Source organism: Muntiacus reevesi, chromosome 9, assembly GCF_963930625.1.
Source record: "Muntiacus reevesi chromosome 9, mMunRee1.1, whole genome shotgun sequence".
NCBI lineage: Eukaryota > Metazoa > Chordata > Mammalia > Artiodactyla > Cervidae > Muntiacus > Muntiacus reevesi.
In genome coordinates this window covers 63982263-64005799 of record NC_089257.1, presented here as the reverse complement: position 1 = coordinate 64005799, position 23537 = coordinate 63982263, and the positions used below count along the sequence as shown (strand labels likewise).

General features: G+C 43.8%; 1 protein-coding gene across 5 annotated transcripts in view; it reads right to left on the bottom strand.

Moving 5' to 3' along the window:
* Positions 1-7666, bottom strand: part of SIK3 (SIK family kinase 3) — a 257867-nt gene extending 250201 nt beyond the window's left edge. For all 5 annotated transcript variants that reach the window (XM_065946250.1, XM_065946252.1, XM_065946251.1 and 2 more), the window contains exon 1: positions 7394-7666. In XM_065946250.1, the coding sequence (XP_065802322.1) occupies positions 7394-7666 (273 nt within the window). The remainder of the gene's footprint in view (positions 1-7393) is intronic.
* Positions 7667-23537: the final 15871 nt, after the last annotated feature.

The window sequence follows — 23537 nt, the reverse complement described above, 5'->3', positions numbered from 1 at the left end:
GACAACACTGCCAGAAAACAAATAGCACCGAGCATTTGGACTGATTGAAAGAAGCCCTTAATAAATATTAGAGAAACAAAACGAACAAAACTGTGTGGATGAGGCACTGGGGTGGCAGGAAGACAATTTCACTACATACAAGTTTGCACTTTTTGAATTTTGTGTCATATATTATTCATTCATAGTTTTTGATAAACAATTTTCCAAAAGTTTATTGGCTGGCTGGCTGGAATGAATTAAATGAAAATTTTCTTCTCCAAAAATTCAGTCTCAAGAAATGTGCTAAGGTAACCTAAAACTTCACATTCAAGTTTTCTGGAGAGAGCAAAGAGAAGTAAAGCATACAACTGGTAAGTTCAGACTGAAACTAGCCGAAACTAGGCAGAAATTTGAGGATTTCTCAGAAATTCCAAACCAAAACCTAAATATAGTTTAAGATAACTGGCCAAAAGTATCCAACTGAGTGAGCCCAGCCTACACAGTGGAGCTTAAACAGGCAATGGGTTTGAGTCTCTTTCCTTTTCAGTTTCTGGGAAACGAGGCTGAGTACTTGCAATTTGATTCCTAAGTCTCTGAGACAGTAAATTCTGAGATGAAATACTTATCAGTGTGGCTAAAGACTCCTGGTCTACCGTGGATCACACACCTCCTAGACAGAAATATGTTCCTAACATACCTATGCCACTGTTCATCCAACAGTTTTGTCCTCAGCTGATGAAATTTTTAACTCTAAACAGATCCAAAAGAAACTCTTTCAAGCTAATACATCCAAAAAAATTGAGGGCTTCTCAAAGACACTGCCAAAGCCATTTATTTAACAAGTATTTATTACATTGGAACAAAAGTCCATGAGAATGTATATAATTTTCATCCTCTGGATGTTATCAGCCATCCACAGACAATATGACTATATTATTATGCCAGAAGGGACCAATCTACTCACTGTTAGAAAGGAGAAGGTAGGGACTCACCTGATGGGTGAGATCATTCACCTGTGGAACAGGCCAGAGTTTTCAGATCAGAAATTAGAACCATGTAAAGGCAGCTCTAGATAAATGGTCCTCTTGGCCCTCACCTGTATCATCAATGTGTGTATCTTGGTGACCAGTTCTCTTCATGAGTTATATGATGGCACCATCCCTGGAAACTGGTAGTGATCTAGTAAATAGAGAGTCCATCTAAGAAAGGTACCTTCAAAGACAGACCAGACCAACCCAACACTGCAAAAGTATAATTACTCATATTCCCTGGGTGTGAGCTAGATATAGTGGCAAAAGAAAACTATATAAGGCAGACTGTGTTTATGCTCATTGCTTTTTCTGTGCTTCCTTCTTTTTACTTCTTCAGCATTTTTTTTGTCTTTACTGAATTTGTTACAATACTGTTTTGTGAGGTATGTGGGATCCTAGCTCCCTGACCAGGGACTGAACCCACATCTCCTGTGTCTCCTGCATGGCAGGTGGATTCTTTATTGGCTGAGCAGTCTGAGATTCTAAATTCTATTAAGTCCATCTTTCTAGATTCTGAAAAAGAGTTGGAATAGAACATCTCTAAGATCTTTTTTAGTGCTCCCCAAATCAACAACTATTTGTTGGATGATCATGTTTACTTTGTATGTAAAATGTATGCCATTCTCTTATAGTGTGAAAAAAACAGAAGTTGTTAAAATTTAACACTTCCCCTATTTGAAGAAATGAATCAGAAGAAGCTTTTTTACCCTAAGCCATAAAATATCCAACATGAGTTTTTAAGACATTAATCAGATAACGTCAGTGCTCTGCCTTAATATCCCCTGAGGTCAATCCCTTATTTCATACCCAATTCCATAAAATGGCCTTTAAGACCCATATGATCTGGCCCCTATCTAACCTTCTGATCTCAGTTCCTCAACATCCCTTCTCTCACTGACTAAGCTCTTAGGCATCCTGACCTTGGGTCTAATCTTTAGACAAACCAAGCTTATTTCTACCCAAAGGCTGCTGCACCAGCCATTCCTTCTTCCTCATCTTCCCAAGCTGGCTCCTTCTCATTATTCAGGTGATATGCACAAATATCACCACCCTGGAAAGGCCTTCCCTGACACTTTATCTGAAGCAGCACCCTGCCCCAGACACTCTCTAGCCCATTTATTTTTTCATAGTATTTGGCACTATATAAAGTTATTTGCTTACATGCTTCTCATCTGTCTCCTCCCATAAGAAAATAAGTTCCAAGAAGGCAACAGCTTTTTTCTCTCTTGTTCATGAGGTATTCAAGAGCCAGAGTAGAACCTGGCACAAAATTTGCATTCAGTAAATACCTGCTGAATGAATGAATGGATAACAGAAAAGTTCCATTACTATGCAGAGAGGTTTTAGGTGTTTTTCAGACTTACAGAGACACTGGTAGAAAGAACGCATATCTTTTTCTTTTCAGAGCATCCATTTTGTTCTCTTTCATGCCACGAACTAGAAAACATTAGCCAGACTGATGCCTGGAAAATGAAAACAGCACTTCTGGCACAGAAATAACTAGTCTGGGCACCTCTGGCTTGAGCCAGATCTCTGACTTTCTAGGGAGCTGGCACCATAGTCAAAATGTTAAACAGCTTTGATGCTGAAAGTGGAATGCTGGTATTCTGACTCTGGAGAAACAGTCCAAAACATTCACAAAAGTTTCAACAAATCTCTATCAAAATGAAGTTAGTCATCTTTCAACAGTCATTTCTAGATTATCCAGAGATGGAACTATTCTCCTCCAACGTAACTAATATTCATCTTTAATTTCAATTTCTTTTTGACATAATTCTCTTTTCTATTTACTAATGAATCTTGTTTTCAGCCTTCTAACGAGTACAAGCATCATCCTTAGAGTAAAAACAATACTATTAGCCCACTCTGAGTTGTTCTTCTCATGGAAATTAGTGCGCTAAACCACACAGCACACAAATGTGTCCTGGCTGATCAGTATTTGGAATTGGGTCACAGGGCGAAATGTTTTCTCTGCGTAATATCTAAAGTTAAGAATCCTGACCTTGGCCTTCTAAATAGCACACCCTGCACCCAAGTGCAAATGTATCCTCAGGCTTGTAGGAATATCTCTTCATACTCTCCATGAAATTTAAGGCGTTCTCTGGAGAAAACACTGCAAACTCTGCTCTGTCACCAATGTGACAAAGTGTAGCTATACAAACACCCTGAGTATTCAAGGCAAACCAAATAAAAGCCAGTATTAGTTAGTTTTCATGAGACAAGTCTCATAAGTGTTTGAAAAATTTAATGGGAAATTATGTTTTTAAATGTCAATTTCATGAAATTACCCCAAAGTCCACAGGAATGAAATCTACTCTCTCAAAGAGGCACCTGAAATAATAGCAAACTATTTTTTTACCCTGAAATCACATCATCAGGGTAACATCTACCTACACAAAACAAATGGCACATGCAACCATGAACTGTTCCAAAGGGGTGAAAAGTGAACAAGGGGAACTATGTCTTACTCATCTTTGTTCCAACAGTATCTGATGACGATGATGAAGAAGATGGTGATAACACTTACCATGTGCCTACTAGGTGCCAGGCACGTTTGTTCACAAAGTCTCACATACATTATCTTATTTAATCTTCATAACACCCTAATTTGTGAGCAAAGTATTGATACTATTGTCATCTCATTTTGTACATGAAGAAATCCAAGCACAGACAGGTTAAATTACCCAGCTATTAAGTAGCAGAAGACCCAAACCCAGGCAGTCCCATCCAAAGCTCAAGCTCTTCCCACAAACCAATAAACACGCAAGTGATGTACATTCATTAAAATACATTTTTAAAGTATTTGATCAATGGCTTTTATAGTCATGAATACTTTCTTTTTAATGCATACAAAATATACCTACTCTTTGTTCCCACTCTTCCAGCCAGTGAAGGTATAATTAGGCACAGGCAACCAACTATAAACAACTGACAGTAGAAAATCTTTTTTTTTTAATCTTTTAAATATTTCATAGTGTCCTACCAAAAGAAGAGGACCAGAGAATCTCAAACCGAGGCTCCTCCACAAAAGGGAACTCAAAGAAGGGGGGACAAAGACAGCCAGGGTGAGCTGCTGACCAAAGTATGTCACAGACGCACATTCTCTCCTGGTAACTGCTCTGCAGTGGCGCTGTAAGCACTGCAGTGCTGCCAATATTAAGTCTGAGCTCATGAATGCCGTGCTGCAAAAGTCACCAACAACTGAACAGGAAAATATTTCCCATTCTCTACTTGTTTTATTCATTCCAGGGTCCTGATCTAGGAGGTTGGAGAGTTAACAGAATTTGGGAAAGGGCCAGCTTTACCACTTATTGTTGGGCGGAGCATGGTAGCTTGATCAATAAATAAAGTTTACTTTAGCCTCCTGGTCTGTGGAATAGGTAGTATGTGTAAGAGACAGTGACCATAAATATTTCTCTGATGTTCAGAAAACACCTACTCCATAACCTCTTTCAACCAACACAAATATCTGAATTACCTGAGTCTGATGGTTACATATGGTTATAGGAAAAACCCCGACCATTCAGTGGCTGACAGGGAGCAAAAAGAGAGAAAAAAAATCACATACCTCTAAAAGACAAAACAAACAGACAAACAAAAAGATACATTCTGAAAACAGAAGAGGAAGAAAAAAATAGGTGAAAATAGGTGACTCTCTTTGGTTCCAAGTTACCTGACTGCAGAAGTAAGATAAACACTGCAGTGCCCGGGAGAAAAATCTATCTACCTGAGTAACTGAACAGCAGCTTCTGCAATTGCCACCTTCCTCACCATTATATAACCAAACCCTGGCCTTAATGGGCCATCATACTGTATGTCAACAGTTGTTAGACACATCTGAGCGGCAAGCATTTGAGAAACCTTTCCAAAGTGGATTCAGATAAGCAAGAAGCAGGCCAAAATATGTTCATCATTTACCCAGAGCACATGACAACTCCCTGTGAATTAAGCTTCACGCATGTCGTCAGAGTAATTTAAGCAGCGAAAGAGAGGGTGCCTGTAACTAGGAAATTGCACACTGCTACAGAAACACAAATGAGTGCTGGTGTGGTCCCCTCACACATGCAACTCATTGTCCAAGCCATTTCAGCCTCATTCAAGATTTTGAATATTTCCATACATAGGAATTGCATAACTGCCGACCACAAATGATCAAAGATAAAAACCAACATAAACAGTGACACCCGTTTATAAACAAGCTGATGTTTAAAATGCTGCAGTCCTAAAGGATACCAACAACTTAGAGAAAAAGTTAGACACACACACACACACTGGAAAATTAGAAAGCGGGCAGACCAGCCATAATTAGCCACTGGCTTTGCTGACTACTGAAGATAGAAATGTCTCTATTATGCATAAAGCCAAGAATCAACTGTTTGCAATTACATTTACAAAAACATTGAACCCTCTGTCCCAGATTTTTTTAATCATTATTTTGGTGTATCCAAGGGCTGGGCAATACGGAATTCTTTAAATCATAGATACCATAAACCAGGCAGCCAATTAAGTTCACAGAGTCCCTCCCCCAGAGGTCAGAGCAAAATAATCACAGAAGCCCAAGTGATTACTTAGGTGGGAAGGGGAGGGTGTGGAAAAGGAAATACCAAAACAAGGAACAAGGCTGGAACAATTAGAGTTGTTTGTAAACATAAATTTGTCTTGGCTAACTGTAAACACAATAGGAAACACTCAGAGGGGCAGGGATGCACCAGAGTCTTGGTTCAGTCTATGCCCTGTCAGGGTCTGAGGGGAGCATCAGGAAACCTTGGGCTCTGGTATCTCATTCAGCTCAGACCTGCAGACTTGAGGCCCTCTGATAAAAACTGAAAAAAAAAAAAAAAAGGCCGAAGGGGGCCCCCTCAGAGGAAGTGAAACTGACCAATCAATTTTCCACAGCCACCCACCCCACAACCCTGGTAAGAAGGGCCCTTTAGAGTCTGACAGAAAGGAGGGAAAAAGGAACTTCAGGTCATAAGTGAGAGGGAGAGAAGGCAGAGATAAGTCACTGCTTTCTGAAAACAAGTGATTGCCATACAAGCGAAAACAAGGCAGGAGGCAAGAACCAAAGACGAGGCTGAGGAGGTGAGGGGACCTGATGTGGCTTTGGTAGGAAGCAGCAGCAGCTGTATGGGTTCTTCATCGAGCTGAGGGAAACACAAACTGCAGTTTTAAATATAATGAATGACTTCACCGAAAGTGTTCATTCAAGTGAGAGATGGAGCAAAGAAAGAAATCTGAAGTATAAACGGGTTCTGGGAGTCCTATCAAAACCAAGCAGCTCCTCCTGGTGTCTTCGATGCCAAGTCTCCCAATGAAGAAGGCCACAGGAAAGAACTAACCGTATTTCCTCCAAAAATCAATTTTGTAGGTAAAATTTTAAACGTGTACGGATATGGCTTCCTAATTGACCTTGCCAATTTCACCACCACTGCTCCACAAATCCCTTGGGAACCAAAGGGCCCAATGAGTGTCCGGATTCTTCACACACCTCCCCAGTCACCAGGCGCCCCCTCACCACTGACAGCCCACCCTGGGTTCTATAAACTGTACAGTTCTGGACCCTCCAACAACTAAATAAAACCAGCAATCCAGCTCTCCCAAATTGTTTAACCCCTGATTCCCTAGGGCCACCACAAAGTGGGGGTCCCGCTGGGTCTCTGTTCCCTGACCCTTTTCCTGTGGAAAAACAAACTAATTTTTTTCCTCCTTATTTCCCCATTTTTTTCATCGCCTCCTCCAATAATCTTGTCTGTCCTCAGTCTCCCATTCCCACCATCTAGAAGTCTTGGGCGACCAAATGCTGACGGGTGCGTCTGTCATAAGGTACCAGGTCCCTCATACCTCCCAGTACCTTGTACCCGCCTCAAGACCCCAGCCATCCTTCTTCCCCTCAAAAGCCCACCTGTGTCAGTTTCACCCTTGTTTCCCCCCATCCTCCTTGTCCACATTTCCTATTCCCCTGCCCTCATTCCCGCAGGATTTCCTAATTTCTGGTTTCAGAAGCTTCTTAGCTTACTGTCTCCTGGCGAGTTCCAAACGTCTTCTTCCTCATCACCCCTGCTACGACCCTCGCCGGGGAGCCCCCTGCCCATCCGCGGCTCTCTAGTTCCCCAGGTCCCGGAGCTCAGTGGCCGCTCTGCGCCCCCTCTGCTGTGCAGTCACCCTCTCCCGGGTCCCCCGGTGCCCGCCGCCTCCTGCTCTCCCTCTCCTCACTCCTGCCCGATAACCCCCTACCCGCTCCCCCGGTCCCCAACGCACTCCGGAGCCCCGCTCGCGGCGCCGACCCCTCCACCTCCGTGTCGCGGGGCTCCCCTTCCCCCGCCACACTCGGACGGTCCCGGGCCGCGTAGCCCCGCCGCCGCCCGGTCCCGCCGCGCCACTACCTTGGCCTTAGTGACGAGGTGCGTGGCCCGCTTGACCACCGCGAAGTTGCCCTTGCCGATGGTGCGGTCGATCTCGTAGTAGCCGATGCGAGCAGGCACCGGCCCGCGGGAGGCCGGGGCTGGGGGACGCGGCGGGCCAGCCGCCGGGGGCACAGCAGCGGGGGCGGCCGGGGGTCCCGGGGCGGGCGGAGGCAGCAGGCGGCCGGCCGGCCCGGCTCCCCCCGCTCCGGCCCCGGCAGCCCCGCCAGCTCCGCTCGCCGCCGCCGCCGCCATCTTGTTGTGCAGTGAAACCTCCGGGGCCGCGGAGAGCCGGCGGGGGGGGGGGGGGGGGGGGGGCGGGGAGAGGGGGCGGGGGGGCGGGAAAAGAGGTAGGGGGGGGCAGCGGACGTCACTCCAGGAGGCGGAGCGCCCGCGCCGCCCGGGCCGGGAGCCATGGCAACCTGTCGTCACGTGCCGACGCGCGTCACTGCCCGGAGCCATGGCAACCATGACCTCACCGGCTCGCTCGACCTTCCCGCGTGGGCCCGGTTCCTCCGGCGCCGGCTCCTGGGTGCCCCCCTCCGGGGAGGAGACAGTGGATACCGCAAGTGTGCCAGCCAGTTCCAAGCCATCGCAGCGTTGGCCACGTCGGGGGGTGCTTGTGCCTGACCCAAAACCTGCCCTCGATCCCCCCAGGAACTGCTAATGTCACCCCCTACTGTGACCTCTGTCCCAGTTCGGCAGTCACCCAGCCTCCTTTAAAGCAAAGTATTTCCTCCTCATCAAAAATATTAGCACTGTCCCACTTTAGCCCTTGAGGCCCCAAAGGCAGGAACAACTACATTACTGAAGCAACTGTAACCAAGTCGGTAGCGAGGCAGGGGAATTCTTCAGTAAAATTCCTTCCTCTTACAACCTGGTACAACCAATCTAATTGTCACCGAATGTAGAAGAATAGGGAAACTAGGATTTGCGTTTACAAGGGCGGAGAAATCAGCCCAAACACGCATTTCAGTCATTGGGTGGGTGAGACCCAAGCAGGGACGTCATTTTCCTTCCTCCCACCCCTTCTCTGAACAATTCTATAGCTAGATGATTGTCAAAGTGCCTGCATCCTATTTCTGTCACTTGTATAACCCTGGTGAAGCAATGTGCGCATTGTCCAGTGAGTCACCTCATGGTTAAGGGCTATCGGTCTGTTGGGCAAAATAAATAAGTAAATAATAAAATAAAAATTCCACCCCTACCAGCGACTCTCCAAGGACATTAAAGGTGATCAAATCAAATTCCAACAATAAATCTCATATCCCTTTTCTCTTCTCTGTTTTCTGCCTTTCTGCACCCTCCAGAGCCTTCACCAGCTCCCAGGTTTCCCCCCTCCTTTCTCTCCTCCCTCTATTAAGTAGATTTGCTGTAACAACTTCAGGTAAGGCTGAGGAGGGGTAGGCTACTTGGCTATCAATAACAAGATGTTCTGAGCAGGCAAGGGCTTCCCCAGGGGCTCAGGGGTAAAGAATCTGCCTGTAATGCAGGAGACTTGGGAGATGCGGGTTCGATCCCTGGATAGGGAAGATCCCCTGGAGAAGGAAATGGCAACCTATTTCAGTATTCTTGCCTGGGAAATCCTGTGGACAGAGGAGCTTGGCGGGCTATATCCAAAGGATCACAAAGAGTCAGACACAACTGAGCTTGCACACATACTGGGGTGGCAAGTGGGAAGGGGGGAAGGCCATGAACAGGCCAATGTTGAAATGTATTCCACTTTCCAATCCTGATTCCTCTGTATCTATTTCTCTCTCAATGGCAGAACTGTGTTGTCAGGTCACTATATGTACAATACTAAAAATTGACACCCAATGCACTGTGAATGTGTGAGAAGCAGAGCACCTATTTACTCTCTCTGACCAAAAGATATTTATTAGCTCTCTGATTCCTCATCTGACTGTGAGTAATCTCTGGGACTAGGACAGAACAGGGAGGTCATTCCACGATTGCCTTGAATCAATCCCCTGGTGGCTGTTCCAAATTGCCAACACAATTAACACTAATTGGCTTCTTTACTAGCAAATGAGGATAAGGATGAAGTGGTCCTCAGCTTCTGGCACTGGTTAAGCCCTTTCATTGGTTGAGCTCATTCAGTCCCAGATAAACGATGGTGTGCAGCCAGCCTCTTTTACCACTTCGACCCTACTCACCTGACTCTTAACAGGAACTCTACATTAACGTTGGTGCCAGGCCCGAGGGTCCTAGTTTTACCATCTTCCTAAGGAAAGGAGGAGGAGGAGGGTCTCAACAGGAAACTTATGAGAAATAAAGCAAGGGGGAAAAAAATCTTTTGCTCTGAGGGCTGTAGGAGCAGCACTGAATCCATCAACTTTGCAGCTTCTTCTTTACTTGTAGAGATCGTTTGAACATCAAGTACAGCAACTTTTGCTGCTCCCTGGAGGGTGTCAAAAATAAAGAAGCCTCTGGGGAGAAACTAGAAAATGGAGCATTGGTCTAACTCCCCAGGAAAAGAGGCAGATAACTCTTGTCCCTAATAATGGCCAGGCTGTGTACACTGTGTATTAAGTGATTTACCCTCTTTGCCTGCATGGATAGAAGCCAGTAACTGTGCCCTATTGAGACTTGGACAAAGACTTGCTGGAGATTTCCCTGAAGAGTCTTTGGTGAGAAGAATATAGAAAATTAGGTAGGGGATTGATCAATGAAGATCATCAGGGAAAAAGGAAAACTGTTTAAATGTGTCCATTTAATAATTATTTATTGAATACCAAGACTGAGTTAAGTCTGGGGAGGAACTCAGAATCAGTGTGTGGTTCAGTTGCTCAGTCGTGTCCAACTCTTTGCAACCCCATGAACTATAGCCCACTAGGCTCCTCTGTCTGTGGAATTTTCCACGCAAGAATACTGGAACAAGTTGCCATTTCCTCCTCCAGGGGTTCTTCCCAACCCAGAAATCAAACCCACATCTTTTGTGTCTCTTGCATTGGCAGGCGGATTCTTTACCACTAGCGCCATCTGGAAAGTCCACTCACAGGCAATAACAATTTGCCAGGCACTATACTAAGCAGTTTTACTTAAATGAACTTATTCCTCAACAACCCTGTGAGACAGGATATATTATTATTCCCATTTTGCAGATAAGGAAAATGAGGCACAGAAGGATTAAGGGAGCTGACCACAGTCATCAAGCTAGAAAGTGAGTCCCAGGATTAGGATTCAAACCCAGGCAACCTACCTCTGAAACAGAGATCCTCCCCCACAGGATTATAACTAGTAGCTATAGGAAAGTAGCTAGTAGGAAAACGTAGTGGCTTGTAGGAAAAGCAGTTTCCTCCCCAAACTCAGTTTAGACCCATGGGAGAAGAAGATTTGAGAGTTCTGGAGCAAAGGACAGAGCAGGCACCAGATCATATCAATAAAGAATGACAGGGACTTTCCTGGTGGTCCAGTGGCTAAGACTCCATGCTCCCAATGCCTGGGTTCGATCCCTGGTCAAGGAACTAGATCCCACACGCCATAGCTAAGACCTGGCACTGCCAAATAAATAAATAAAGATATTTTTTAAAAATAGAACAGATTTTTAAAAAAAAAATAGCAGATTGCAAAACTGATTGACGTGCTGCTTCACTTGCAAGTAGATCCTTGAAGAGATTCACTGCTTATTGTACCAGTGTTTTGCTGCCCTAGAAAATAGGTGGGAAGGTGTGTTCCTGCCCTGCTGCATATTCAGAGGGGTGGCTTGGGGGCTGAAATTCTTGGAGCTCTGTCGTCCAGGGTGAAGGTGAAAACTCCACCACCCGGCTCCCAATCCATCTCCATAACCAATGCACTCTATTCTGCAAAAGCAAAAGATAGACTCAAAGATGAAAGTGAGACATTTCCTTCCATAATGTCATTGTGTTTTGTTTCTAAAACTTGAAAAGGGCAAGCCAAGACATTCTTGATGGATAGGATAGGCCCTTAGGAACTTCTGGAAGCGATGCAAAACCTATGAGGACTTAAGGTCTGAGTGGGGAGTGATAGAAGCCTCGGGAGGGAATATATGAACTCTTTGGGGTTCGATCCCTGGGTTGGAAAGATCACCTGCAGGAGGGAAAGGCTACCCACTCCACTATTTTGGCCTGGAGAATTCTATGAACTGTATAGTCCTTTGGGTCCAAAGAGTCGAACACAACTGAGTGACTTTCACTTTCCCTTTTATGATTTTAAAGGTCCTCTGAGCCTGTCTGCAGAGCAATTTACCAGCAACCCAGAGGGAAACTGCAGCCTCACCACATAGCTCCAGAGTCTCAGAGGCATCAGGACCTTGAAGAAAATCTAAACCCTCATTTTTCATTATCTCAGCTCATTACCGCTCAGAAAGAAGCAAAGCATTATTCAGAAATTCTGTAGGCCAAAAGGCAACATTGTGCAATGTTTGCATGCCACATATTGCCAAACAAGGCAATTATTAGCCAATTTTTAAAAATATTTATTTATTTGGCTGTGCCAGGTTTTGGTCGCAGTATGTGGACTCTAGTTGTGGTGTGTGGGATCTAGTTCCCTGACCAAGGATGGAACCCGGGTCTCTGCGTTGGGAGCACAGAGTCTAAGCCACTGGCCCCCCAGGCAAGTCCCTGCTAACCAGTTTATAATCTATAATCCTGCCGTCACGTAGAAAGCGGGGCACTGTTGTATACACGTTGTTGAGACATTCAGTGAACATGCATCTCCTCTCTATCGTGGCGGTGCTCTGAGTTACCACCTCAGCTACGTGACTCTAACCTTGCCTTTCCTGTCCCAGACCAACCCAGTCACGTCCAAGTGCTTCCTCTGGGTGCCCAGAAACAGGTCTGAGCGAAATAAGTACATACTCTCCTGCTGTAAAATGTCCTGGGGAGGGGGCTTGAGAACAGCTAATAAGCTTTCGATCTAGGATTTTCTGTTCAGCTTGCTCACATTTTGCTTCTTAATGGAACCATTTGAGCTAAATGAAGCAAGAAATTACCCTTACTACTTTGCATATGTTCTAGGTTACAATTTAAGCATTTTTAGATTATTATTAAATAGTTATCCTGTAGATCATCCAAAAGATCTCTAAGAATGACTTTTTTAAAAGATTTTCTGCATTCTCAGATGTGACTATATTATCATTTAGGATCGACATTTTCCTCAGGTGAATACACCTGTTGTTTTATAAGGAAAATCAGTGGAAAAACATATTTAGTGGAGAAAAAGAGTTCATTCAGAACAACTTTTTTTACAAAAGGATATGCTCCTTAATGCAAGTTACACTTAGTTACCCTATAATCAACTCCCAAATATTTACACTAATTTAGAAAGAAGTGTTCAATGATTTGTTTCTCTCAAGTGAAAAGTGTGCTATTCAATAAACATTAAGATTTTGGCCTTATGTGGATCCTTTTTTCCTCCTTGAATATAGAAGTGTATCTCAAATCTAGGAATTCACCATATTTCATAGAAAATAAACGTGTGCTTCCAAGGTCTATCTCAGACAGTTCTTTATTTCCCTAGTTCTAAACTGACAGAATTGCATCTTTCCTCCTTTTCTTTATTCTTTACAAAAATATTTATTTATTTATTTGGCTGCGCCAGTCTTGGTTACAGAACATGGGATCTTGAGTTGCAGCATACAGGCTCTTTCTTTGTTGCAGTATATGGGATCTAGTTCCCTGACCAAGGATGGAACCCAGGTTCCCTGCACTAGGAGCATGGAGTCTTAACCACTGGGCCACCAGGAAGTCCCTTTCCCTTCATCTTCACATCTCTCCTAAGAGGGCATCCTCTCTGCTGCACCTGCCTTGGGAATTGCCTCTGAGTTTTTAGTGCTTACCTTCAAACAGACTTGCATTTTTTTTGGAAAACAGTGCAAGAGACACAACCTTTATTGCAGTTTCCCTACATTACAATTGGGGTTTGCTTAAGTTTTCTACCAGCCTTTCCAGCTACTGGCTAAGAAAAATTTGTACTATTGGGATTGATTTCTGTAGGCAGCTGACCCACCTTTGTTTGCTTCATCCCACCAAAATTTTCTTCAATTACACTAGAAATCTTCACCCATCTTCATCTCTAAGCCCGAAAGAAACCCTTTCCCTTGTCTGCAGAGACACCTGCTGGTCAAAGTTCTAAACTACATGATGCCTAGCAGGACTCCCTCATGCCACTACAGCCTTCTAGTTCTTTCTGTTTCAACTGCAGGCAGTTGAAAACCACAAAACCACAGTAGGAGCCAGGAAGTTGGAATCCAAATGGAAGCTGGCTCCAGGAAGCTGGATGTCTTTATGGCCAAACAGAAAGTACAGTGGGCTAAAGTTACAGTGGTACTTTGGGCTGGGATAACAGTCCACAACTGCGGTTTTATGCCACCCAACGATATCTCCAATTATCCTTAGAGTCCTCATGGTATTTTAAAAGACTTACTTCTTAAAGGTGAAATTATTTCTGTTGGTTCTTATTTTCAAAATAATCTTATACTCCTTTGACATGTTTCAAGGGCAGCCTGGAATAGTGAGTGAAAAGAGCAAGGGTTAGACCATGCTTAGACAGTTTGACCTAAGTTTTCCGAAGGGCTTTTCCATTTACAGACTCATCTCTGAGCCTCAGTTTCCTTTTGTGGAAAATCACTCCTAATTCATGGGGTTTTTAGGAGAATCAGCTATCATAAATATATAGAGGGAAACTTCCCTGGTGGTCCAGTGGCTAAGACTCTAAGCTCCCAATGCAGGGGGCCAGGGTTTGATTCCTGGTCGGGGAACTAGATCTCACATACCACAGCTACATGATACCACATACTGCAACTAAAGACCTGGCGCAGCCAAATAAATAATTTTCAAAAATAAATACATGCATACAAAGAGGGACCTGGATTAAAACCTGTACATAATATGCATTCAAGTATTAATTTTCTCCCTTGCAGCACTAAAAGCATATAAATAATAACATGCTGCTTTCCAAATCACTTTCACAAGATTAGGAGGGTTGAGAATAGAATTAGGGTTTCCAAAATGGATTAACTTCAGAGTTAAAAAGAGAAAATTATAGTTTTAAGTGTCTTGGTTGGTTGAGTAAGCATGTACAGTTCAGTCTCTGGAAGTTGGACATATCTATGTTTATGGTGCAAACCTACGTGTCCAATGACAACCGTCTCACCACTTCATAAAGTAGTTATTATTCCACTTTACAGATGGTCAGTTTACTTGACCAGTCTGATGATTGGCTCAGACAGCTAGGACGCGGTGAATTTGGAAGCAAATCCAGGCCTTTCGATCTCCAAATCAAGTTTCCCAGACTTTAGAGCATCCCAATGTCTGTGGTCTGTTTGTTTTTTAAAGATGCTAATTGTTTTTCTTTTTTAAATTTAAGGTATATATGTAAGAAAAACACTAAAATATTTGTACCATTGCTATGCAACAGTCTGCTTGAGAAATTGTGAGCATTCCCAAGCTTTCTGCAGAATGCGAGCACTCTGAGAACACTGTGGGAGCTCACTGAAGAAGAAAACTTCCTCCAGGTGGCATTTTTTTCTTCTAAATTCATTTTAACCATATATGGGGGACTTCCCTGGTGGTTAAGAATCTGCCTGTCAACACAAGAGACACAGGTTGGATCCCCGGGCTGGGAAGATCCCACATGCCTCAGCGCAACTAAGCCTGTGTGCCTCAACTACGGAACCTGTGCTCTGGAGCCCAGGAATTACGACTACTGAACCCACGTGCAGCCACTACTGAATCCCATGTGCCCTAGACCCTGGCTCCGCAATAAAAGAAGCCACTGCAATGAGAAGCCAGCACGCCGTAATGAAGAGTAGCCTCTGCTCACTGCATCTAGAGAAAGCCCTCTAGACAACAAACAGCCAGCACAGACATAAAAACACAAAAACAAAAAACCTTGCAATAGTGATAACTGCTACTCTACGAATAATTGCTAAAATTATTATTATTAAGTAGCTTTTTTTTAACAATCTAACTTACTTTACATGAATAGGTGTCTAATTAGATAGCAATCCCCAGATAGGCAGGAACATATTTGTTTAATTCACCATTATCCAGGTCTTAACACTGTGTCTGGGATATCATAAATGCTCAGTACATATTTCTTAAATAAATTAATGCTTCCCCACTAATTATGGTTTCCTTGAGGACAAGGACTTCTGTATGTTCAGAGCATTTCTTTATCACTTTATTTCAACATGTCCAGAACCTAATACAGTGCTGGTACCTTGTAGCACTCAGCATATACTGGCAAAAGTAAAGCAAGAGAAAGACAGGAAAGTTTTATCCAAAAGTTTATATTCTCTATTCTGAGCATTCAGGCAAACATAACTGGTGCTCAGGGCTGCCATCCAAAATCTAAGTTTGTTCTGAGCAGTTTATCTTGCAGAAATGTGACAATCCCAAGGCACTTCTTAAGAAGCCAAAAGAAAAGTGAAGGGTTTGCTGAGCCATCAAGCACCTTCCAGAAACTTGAGTACATAGGTCTCTGTGTCTGCCAGGAAACAGAAGGCTGGGAGAAGGGCATGGGAAGGGGTACCTGGCAAAGATCTTGTTTGGACCTCGATACAAGAGAAAGGAAAGATGAAAGAGTCTCAACTATCATTAAATCATGACCCCAAGACTGCATAAGAGTTAAAAATAGTTTCTCCAAAGAGGTAGTTTAATCTCATTCTCTCGCCAGGACAAGTGGGAAGCCATTGATTCTATTTTTTCACTACTGTTATAACAAATAACAAGATGCAAATAACAAGGCGTCTAACAAGGCGCTTTGTAACCAAGTTTCTAGGGAAAATAAAGCCTTTTAAAAATGCTCCTGTCCCCTCTTTCTACTTCTTTTAACCTTGTGTACCAGAGGTTTCAGAAAGGGTAATTAAGCAAGAAAAAAAGAAATAAAAGGCATCCAAATTGGAAAGGAAGAAGTAAAACGTGCAGATAACATGATCTTGTATATAGAAAAATCCTAAGGAATTCACTAGAAAACCATCTGCTCTAATAAGGTGAGCAAGGTTGCAAGTTACAAGACAATTATACAAAAATCAATTAGATTTCCATACATCAGCAATGAAAATTCTGAAAATGAAATTAAGATAACAGGCCCATTTATAATAGCATCCAGAGGAATAAAATACTTAGACATACATTTAACAAAAGAAATGCAAGACAAAAAGTCACATATTGTATGATTCCATATACATGAAGTGTTCAGAATAGGCAAATCAATAGGAACAGAAAGGAGAGGAGTGGTTGACTAGGCCTGGCCACATCGGGCCAGAGGGAGCAATGGGGTATGGCTACCACTAGATGCAGCATTCCCCTTTAGGGTGACAAAAATAGTCAAAACTTAGGTTGTGATGATGAGAGCACAAGTCTGAGAATATTCTAAAAACCCTCACACTGTACACTTTCAATAGGTTAATTTTATGGTATGTCAATTATATCTCAATAAAGGTGCTAATCTTTTTTGTATTAAAGGAAAACTCAACTGGAAAAAATTCTCTACCAATAGTGAACCACTAAAAGGAGTTCAATAAAGAGGGGTGGGGGGTGGAATCAACTCTTCATGCAATCACCAAGGTCTCTGTAGGAAGAGCTACTTCCAGGGAAGCCCGTGGGAAGGGTTAGTCTGAACTACTCTCTGAGCTGTAGAATCCGGATTCAGAGTCAGTTTTATTTCTATAGAGAACACACACTGCTGGGGAAAGGATTGTATGAGAAATAGCTCAGGGAGGGAGACTTTCACAGGAGAAAGAAAGAAAATGTCTATTTCCATTCATCTCTTCTATTGAACAAGAGCTCTCAAAGACTTCCTTAGTGGTCCAGTGGCTAAGAATCAGCCTGACAATGCAGGGAACACAGGTTTGATCCCTGGTCCAGAAGGACTCCACATGCCACGAAATAACTAAGCCTGTACACCGCAACCAGTGAGCCTGCGCTCTGGAGCACGTGCTCCGCAACAAGCCACTGCAATGAGAAGCCGCAGCACCGCAACTGGAGAGGAGCCCCCACTCACCACCTCTAGAGAAAGCCCGCACGCAGCAACGAAGACCCAGCACAGCCATAAATAAATAAATAAAAACCAAAAAAACAACCCACCTTAAAAAATAAAGAGTCCTCAAAGATTAAAAAAAAACAACACCAAACTCATTTCATAGGCAATGATTGAAATGGGCCACACAGCTGAGCCCGCGGATACTTGGGAAAACTGGCAAACTTGCCCTAAAGTCCCTGAAGAATCCCTCATGGTTATAAAAAGCGCAGCTGATTCGATAGCAGTAACAATGTCTTCTTGTTTCTGTCTATCCCTTGTTGATAGACCCCAAGGGTTGTTGATTGCAGTCTCATTTGGAGGTAGTCTCATGGGCTGAATTACACTCAGCTACCGTGTGTTTACATAATACCCTGTGTGTTGGAGGAGGTCATCAAAAAGATGTGACTGCTGGTTGACCCTCCAAGTGGGCAACTGGAGGCTTCTTGCTCCCTCCGCTATCCTTGGAATGCACACTCTGCCTACTGTTCCTACTGCCGGAGCTGCTCCAAGGACGCAGCCTAAGAGAGTAGAATGTTGTTGAGACTGGACTGAACATGTAACTGAACCCAGTTAAGGCTTCTGTGCAAACTTTTAAGGTTCTGGTGTGGGGTGTGGAAATTATTCATCTTTTTTTTTCCCCCAGAAATTATTTGGTTCTTTGTTATTTTTACTTATTTATTTTTATTATTTGGCAATGCTGAATCTTTGTTGTGGCACACTAGCTTCTCTCTAGTTGCCACACACAGCACATGTGGGATCTTAGTTCCCAGGCCAGGGGTCAGACTGGTATCCCCTGCCTTGGAAGGCAGATTCTTAACCACTAGACCACCAGGGAAGTCCCAGATCTATTTATCTTGCCTCCACCCAAGACAAGCATCTTAAGTTCCCTTGCTTATTAAACCTGCAACCTACCAACTTGGAGAGGCTGGCTTCTTTCTTCAGTCTCCCTTGCCCTCTGTGTAAGGGGGCCGATTATTAAACCAATCTTGTCGACTTGGGGGGAGTTGAATATGCATACAGCTAAAGCTGGGGTTTCAGAGAGGTAAAGATGCAGCCACAGGACCAGATGTTCCAAGTATTTGACAGACCTAAGGAGATCATGAATTACAACTCCTCCAGGATGGGGTTTGAGGTGTGAATTGGGCAAAGAACTAGAATGATATTCACTTACTTCGCCAAAATAATGGAAAGAGGTTAGCAGATTTTCCATAGAAGACAGTACAGCAAGTCTGTGCAAAGTTTATCAAAAGGAGTGGGATGAAGAAAAGATTTAAAAATACAGAGCAGACCACTTAACTTCAAGTTATAGAAACCAACAAGCCATAAACACCTCCAACATTGTGTACATAACTAGATTCAGTGAAATCAACTCCTTGCCTTTGAGAAGCTGGTCTAAATTTTTTTCCTGTAATTTGCAAAGACAATACTATGCTGTACTTGGTTCTGTAGCAAAAATTGCCTTTCCCAGGGAAATAACCAGGGCATACTTTAGCATCTGATAATAAGAAATTTATGATAAGCACTTGGGAAGAAGGAGAGATGGAATTTTATGGCAGATAAAAATGAATGCTAGGTAGTCGAGAGACTGAAAGCAACAGAGAAGGAAACTAGGATGCCAATTCAAATTGATGAAATGAGAACATTTTATACCAGAAAGGATCCTGGATCTTGTTTTTCAATCCCCTTACATTGCAGATGAGAAAACTGAGCCCTAAAGGGATGAAGTTATGAAAGGACTTGTCTAAACTCACACAGCTTTTAGCAGGCTTGGAATCTGAAACTACATCTTCTGACTCTCTCCTTATGAAGCCTGCACTTTTGCCTGACAATGTTTCCTCCCATGAGTGGGTCAAGAAAAGCCTAGAAACCAAAGGACCAAAGCAGCAACAAGGAAACCCCTCTCCTTACAATGATTATGGCCGGCCGGGGAGCTGAGACTCCAAGGCAAAGCGACAGTGGGCTGTGAGGTCTGCATTGGTTAGCTTAGGTTGCCAGAACAAAATAGATTGGGTGACTGACACCTCATCAATTTATTTCTCATAATTCTGGAAGCTGAGAAGTCCAAGATTAAGATTCTAGCAGATTCCGTTCCAGGAGGAAGGGTTTCTTCCTGGCTTGGAAACAGCAGTCATCTTGCTGTGTCCTCGCTTCTCAGAAAAAAAGAAAGGGAGTGTGCTCTGGTCCCTCTTCCTGTTCTTACAAGGACACTACTCCCATCATGGGGGCCCCATTCTCAAACGCATCTAAACCTAATTACCTCTCAAAGGCATCACACGGGGGGTTGGGGCTTCAATATATAAATATGGAGGTGGGGGACACAAACATTCAGCCCTTAACAAGGTCTCAGAGGTCCAAGGGAGAAAAGACCCCAAACGCAAGAGAGCAAGTTGGAAAAGGAAAGGAAAAGGATTAAGTAAAAACAGGTTGTCTTTGGTCCTCTTTCACACTTTCTGCTGAGATGGAGAGGATAAAGAGAGGTCACATGAAGGGAAGGTTGAACCTAGATTGAGAGTATGAGCACTGTGCATGTGTTAGTCACTCCGTCCTGTCCGACTCTTTGCGACCCCATAGACTATAGCCCGCCAGGCTCCTCTGTCCATGGAATTCCCCAGGCAAGAATACTGGAGTGGGTTGCCATTCCCTACTCCAGGGGATCTTCAAAACCCAGGGATCAAACCCTGGTCTCCAGCATTGCAGGCAGATTTGCTACCGTTTGAGCCTCCAGGGAAGCCCCATGAATGCCGCAGGTGTTCCCAATGCATCAGGAGTGCAGTAATGGAAGAGACCTGCGCTGGAGTCAGTGAACAGGGCCAAGGCTCAGCTTCACGACTGAGTGTCTTGGTGACCTTGGACAGCTTGGAGCATCTCAACTGCAAAATGAGGATACTAATACCCTAAGTACAGGGTGGTTGTAAAAACTAAATGAGATAATGTTTATGAAACTGCTTTGTAAATTATGAAGAGTTGTGTGGGTTTGTTTTGCTTAGGGTTCAGATAGTTGTGAGACTGTGCTAATGTTACAGATGGGAAAGAATTGGAAAACATGGTCTCTGGTCTCCAGTATCTTGGGATCCTTTAAGTATAGATAAGGCGTGTGTGTGTGTGTGTGTGTGTGTGTGTGTGCACGCATGCTCAGTCACATCTGAGTCTTTGCAACCCTATGGACTGTAGCCCACCAGGCTCCTCTGTCCATGGGATTCTCCAGGCAAGAATACTGGAGTGGGTTGCCATGTCCTCCTCCAGGGTAGCCTTCCAACCCAGGGATTGAACCTGTGTCTCCTGTGACTTCCACATTGCCAGGTAGATTCTTTACCAATGAGCCACCTGGGAAGCCTATAAATAAGGCTCAAAAAATTGAAAAGCTGCACAGGGTTGATCAGGGTTCTCACCTCTTCTGCTGCAGGTGTCGCAGATATGGCTGGATGTGTCTGGTTAGCATGTAGGGTGGCTTTGAGGAAGTCTTTTTGTGAGAAGCCTGTGGTGCCTCATTTGAGAGACCTCCTCCTAGAGGACTATGGAGTCAGGTGTGACAGGCTCACCAAGAATTAGCGCCTTGCTCACCTCGGTGGAGTCCGAGTGTTGTTACTTAAATGCAACATTGCCCTAAACACTTACACGAAAACCTAGGCCTCAGAGAAATGACAAGTCTATAGACATTGAAAGAGCTGTTTCCTTATCTTTATAATACACTGGGGTTCACACAGCCTGTTTGAGGACCCCTCTCTGAGTACATAACCCAAAGAGTGATAGAAATTACTCCCTATTCTGCTATGGACCAAGTGCTGCTTTGATACTCAGCAGGCGCCCAGTGGAGCAACGGGAAAGACCCAGAGAACCCGGAAGAAAGAGCAGAGTCACGGCAGTGCCAGCCTGCAGAGGTGCCAGCTTCCAGCAAGGACTGCAGCACAGTGACTGAATGCAACAGAGTGCGTATTGTTCCCATCAGGGCGGTGACAGTCCCCAGCAGAAACGACCATGCCAGGCGGCATGGTGGGAGGCGGTGTTCACAGACCAGCTCAGGGCAGCTGCAGGTCTTGATGGAGCACTGTGGATATTTGGGGGATGGAGGATGTTAGACAGCCTATGGAGCGTCCAGGAACTTTGGGGTGGGGTGGGATTTGCAGAGCACTGGGGTCCCCATATTACCGAGTGAGCCGTAAAAGACCAGCAGAAAGTTCACATAATACAGTCATTTCAGATAACAAGTTCAGTAGACTGGATTCACTGGCATCACAGAGGAGGTGGTCACTGGACCTTGCAGCTTTTCACCGGGCCTGTTTAAATACTGAAAGGTGCCTCTTAGCCCACAAGTCAGAGAGTAAACATTCAAGGAGTAATTCTCCAACACCCAAAGTGCCAATTGAGTTTAAAAAGAGCCCTTTTTAACGCCACTGTGCCAGACTAAGGGCTGGGTAGGGAGACTCCCTCCCATGTAATTCTTGCCGTTTGCCTCTACCCAGAGCAGCCGTGGCCTCTGCTTTTTCCAAAGAAAGCCTTCTCTGTGTTCTGTCTTGCCCCAGGGACCTAAAGGAGATAGAGGTCCCTTAGCTCTTACCCTGGTGAATAGGTTGGTTGAGTCCCTTATGCCTCTGGAGAAATTCAGAAACAAGTGGTAGCTGATGTGTGGTAGATCTAAATTGTCCATGGCCCTGGCCCGCTGAGGAGTCCCTGCAAAGGTGGCTGCCAGGGTTGCCTAGGGAACCTGCAGCAGGAAATCTCAGGCGGTCTGTTGGTTGCCATAGGCAACACTCTATCTTCTCGGAAAACAAGAGACAGGTGTTCCCTTTGCATCTTTAATACATTGGGGATGAAGCTATGGGGTTAGGGAGAAAAATTGATTGTCCTTAATCCTGAATTCACCTTAATGAATTGGAAGCTGAATCTCCCTTAGGATTTCCTATGGTGGAAAGGATTTTTCACTCTCCTGTTTTGGAAGAGAGACAATAACCAGCAATCTAGCTAAGTGACAAGTAAACCAAAGGAAACTTAATGATGATAAAAATTTCAAGGTTTATAAGCTTGTGGCCTGGATGTAACCAAAGAAAAGGGTGTAAATCAGTACAAAGGTTCTTTATCTTTAGTACCTGTAATAATAAGTGTAATAATCACTTAGGAAATTTGCTTAATGGATTCTAATTCAATAAGTCTGAGTTGAGGCATAGACGGCAGCAGCCTTATCTACCCTTCTTTCCAGCACTGTTAAGAGTTTGCAGGCGACTTATTCAACTGAAACTTTGGAGCCTACAATAGACTTGTTGAAATGATTGAGGAAAAGCTAAGAAATTTATAGGGCCACAGGAACCTAAAGACTTGATTTCCTCCTTGATTGCTGATTTTTACCCCTAATAAATGCTTTCTCTGTCCCAGATATCATCTCCTTCCACCATTGCTGAGACTAGGGGAAGTTTTTAATACACATAGAACAAAAGAGATGAAACAGCTGTTGGCAGGATTTACCAGTGCATTCTTCCTGTTGCTGTAGAATAACTACACTCTAGACTACAGATCCTGGAAATGGTGACAAGGGAAAAATTAGAGTAGCAGGTAAATTCAGAAAATTCAGGTGGCAGTCCTCCTCTATGTAAGGGTGAACTTCAGGCTTCTGGTGGCGGTATATACTGCCCTCATGGCCTTCAAATCACAAAGCCCTTGATCAAATTATTATAAGATTCATTCTGACCACATCCTCTACTTAGTTCTGGTTACTGGTTATCTTAGCTCAGACTGCCATAACAAAACACCATATGGATGACTTATACAACAGAATTTTTTAAAAATTGAGTTGTAGTTGATTTACGATGGTTCAGATATACAGCAAAGTGATTCATATATATATTTCTTTATTCTTCAGATTTTTTCCATTATAGCTTATATAAGATATTGAGTATAGTTCCCTGTGCTATGTAGAAAGTCCTTGTTTTTTATCTCTTTTATATATAGCAATGTGTGAATGTTAACCCCCAATTCCCAATTTACCCCTCCCCCTTCCTTTCCCCTTTGGTAACCTTAAATTTGTTTTCCATGTCTGTGAGTCTATTTCTATGTCTGTGAGTTTTGTAAATAAGTTCATTGGTAACATTTTTCTAGATTCTACATATAAGTGATGTCAATAGTCACTAAGTCGTGTGCAACTCTTGCG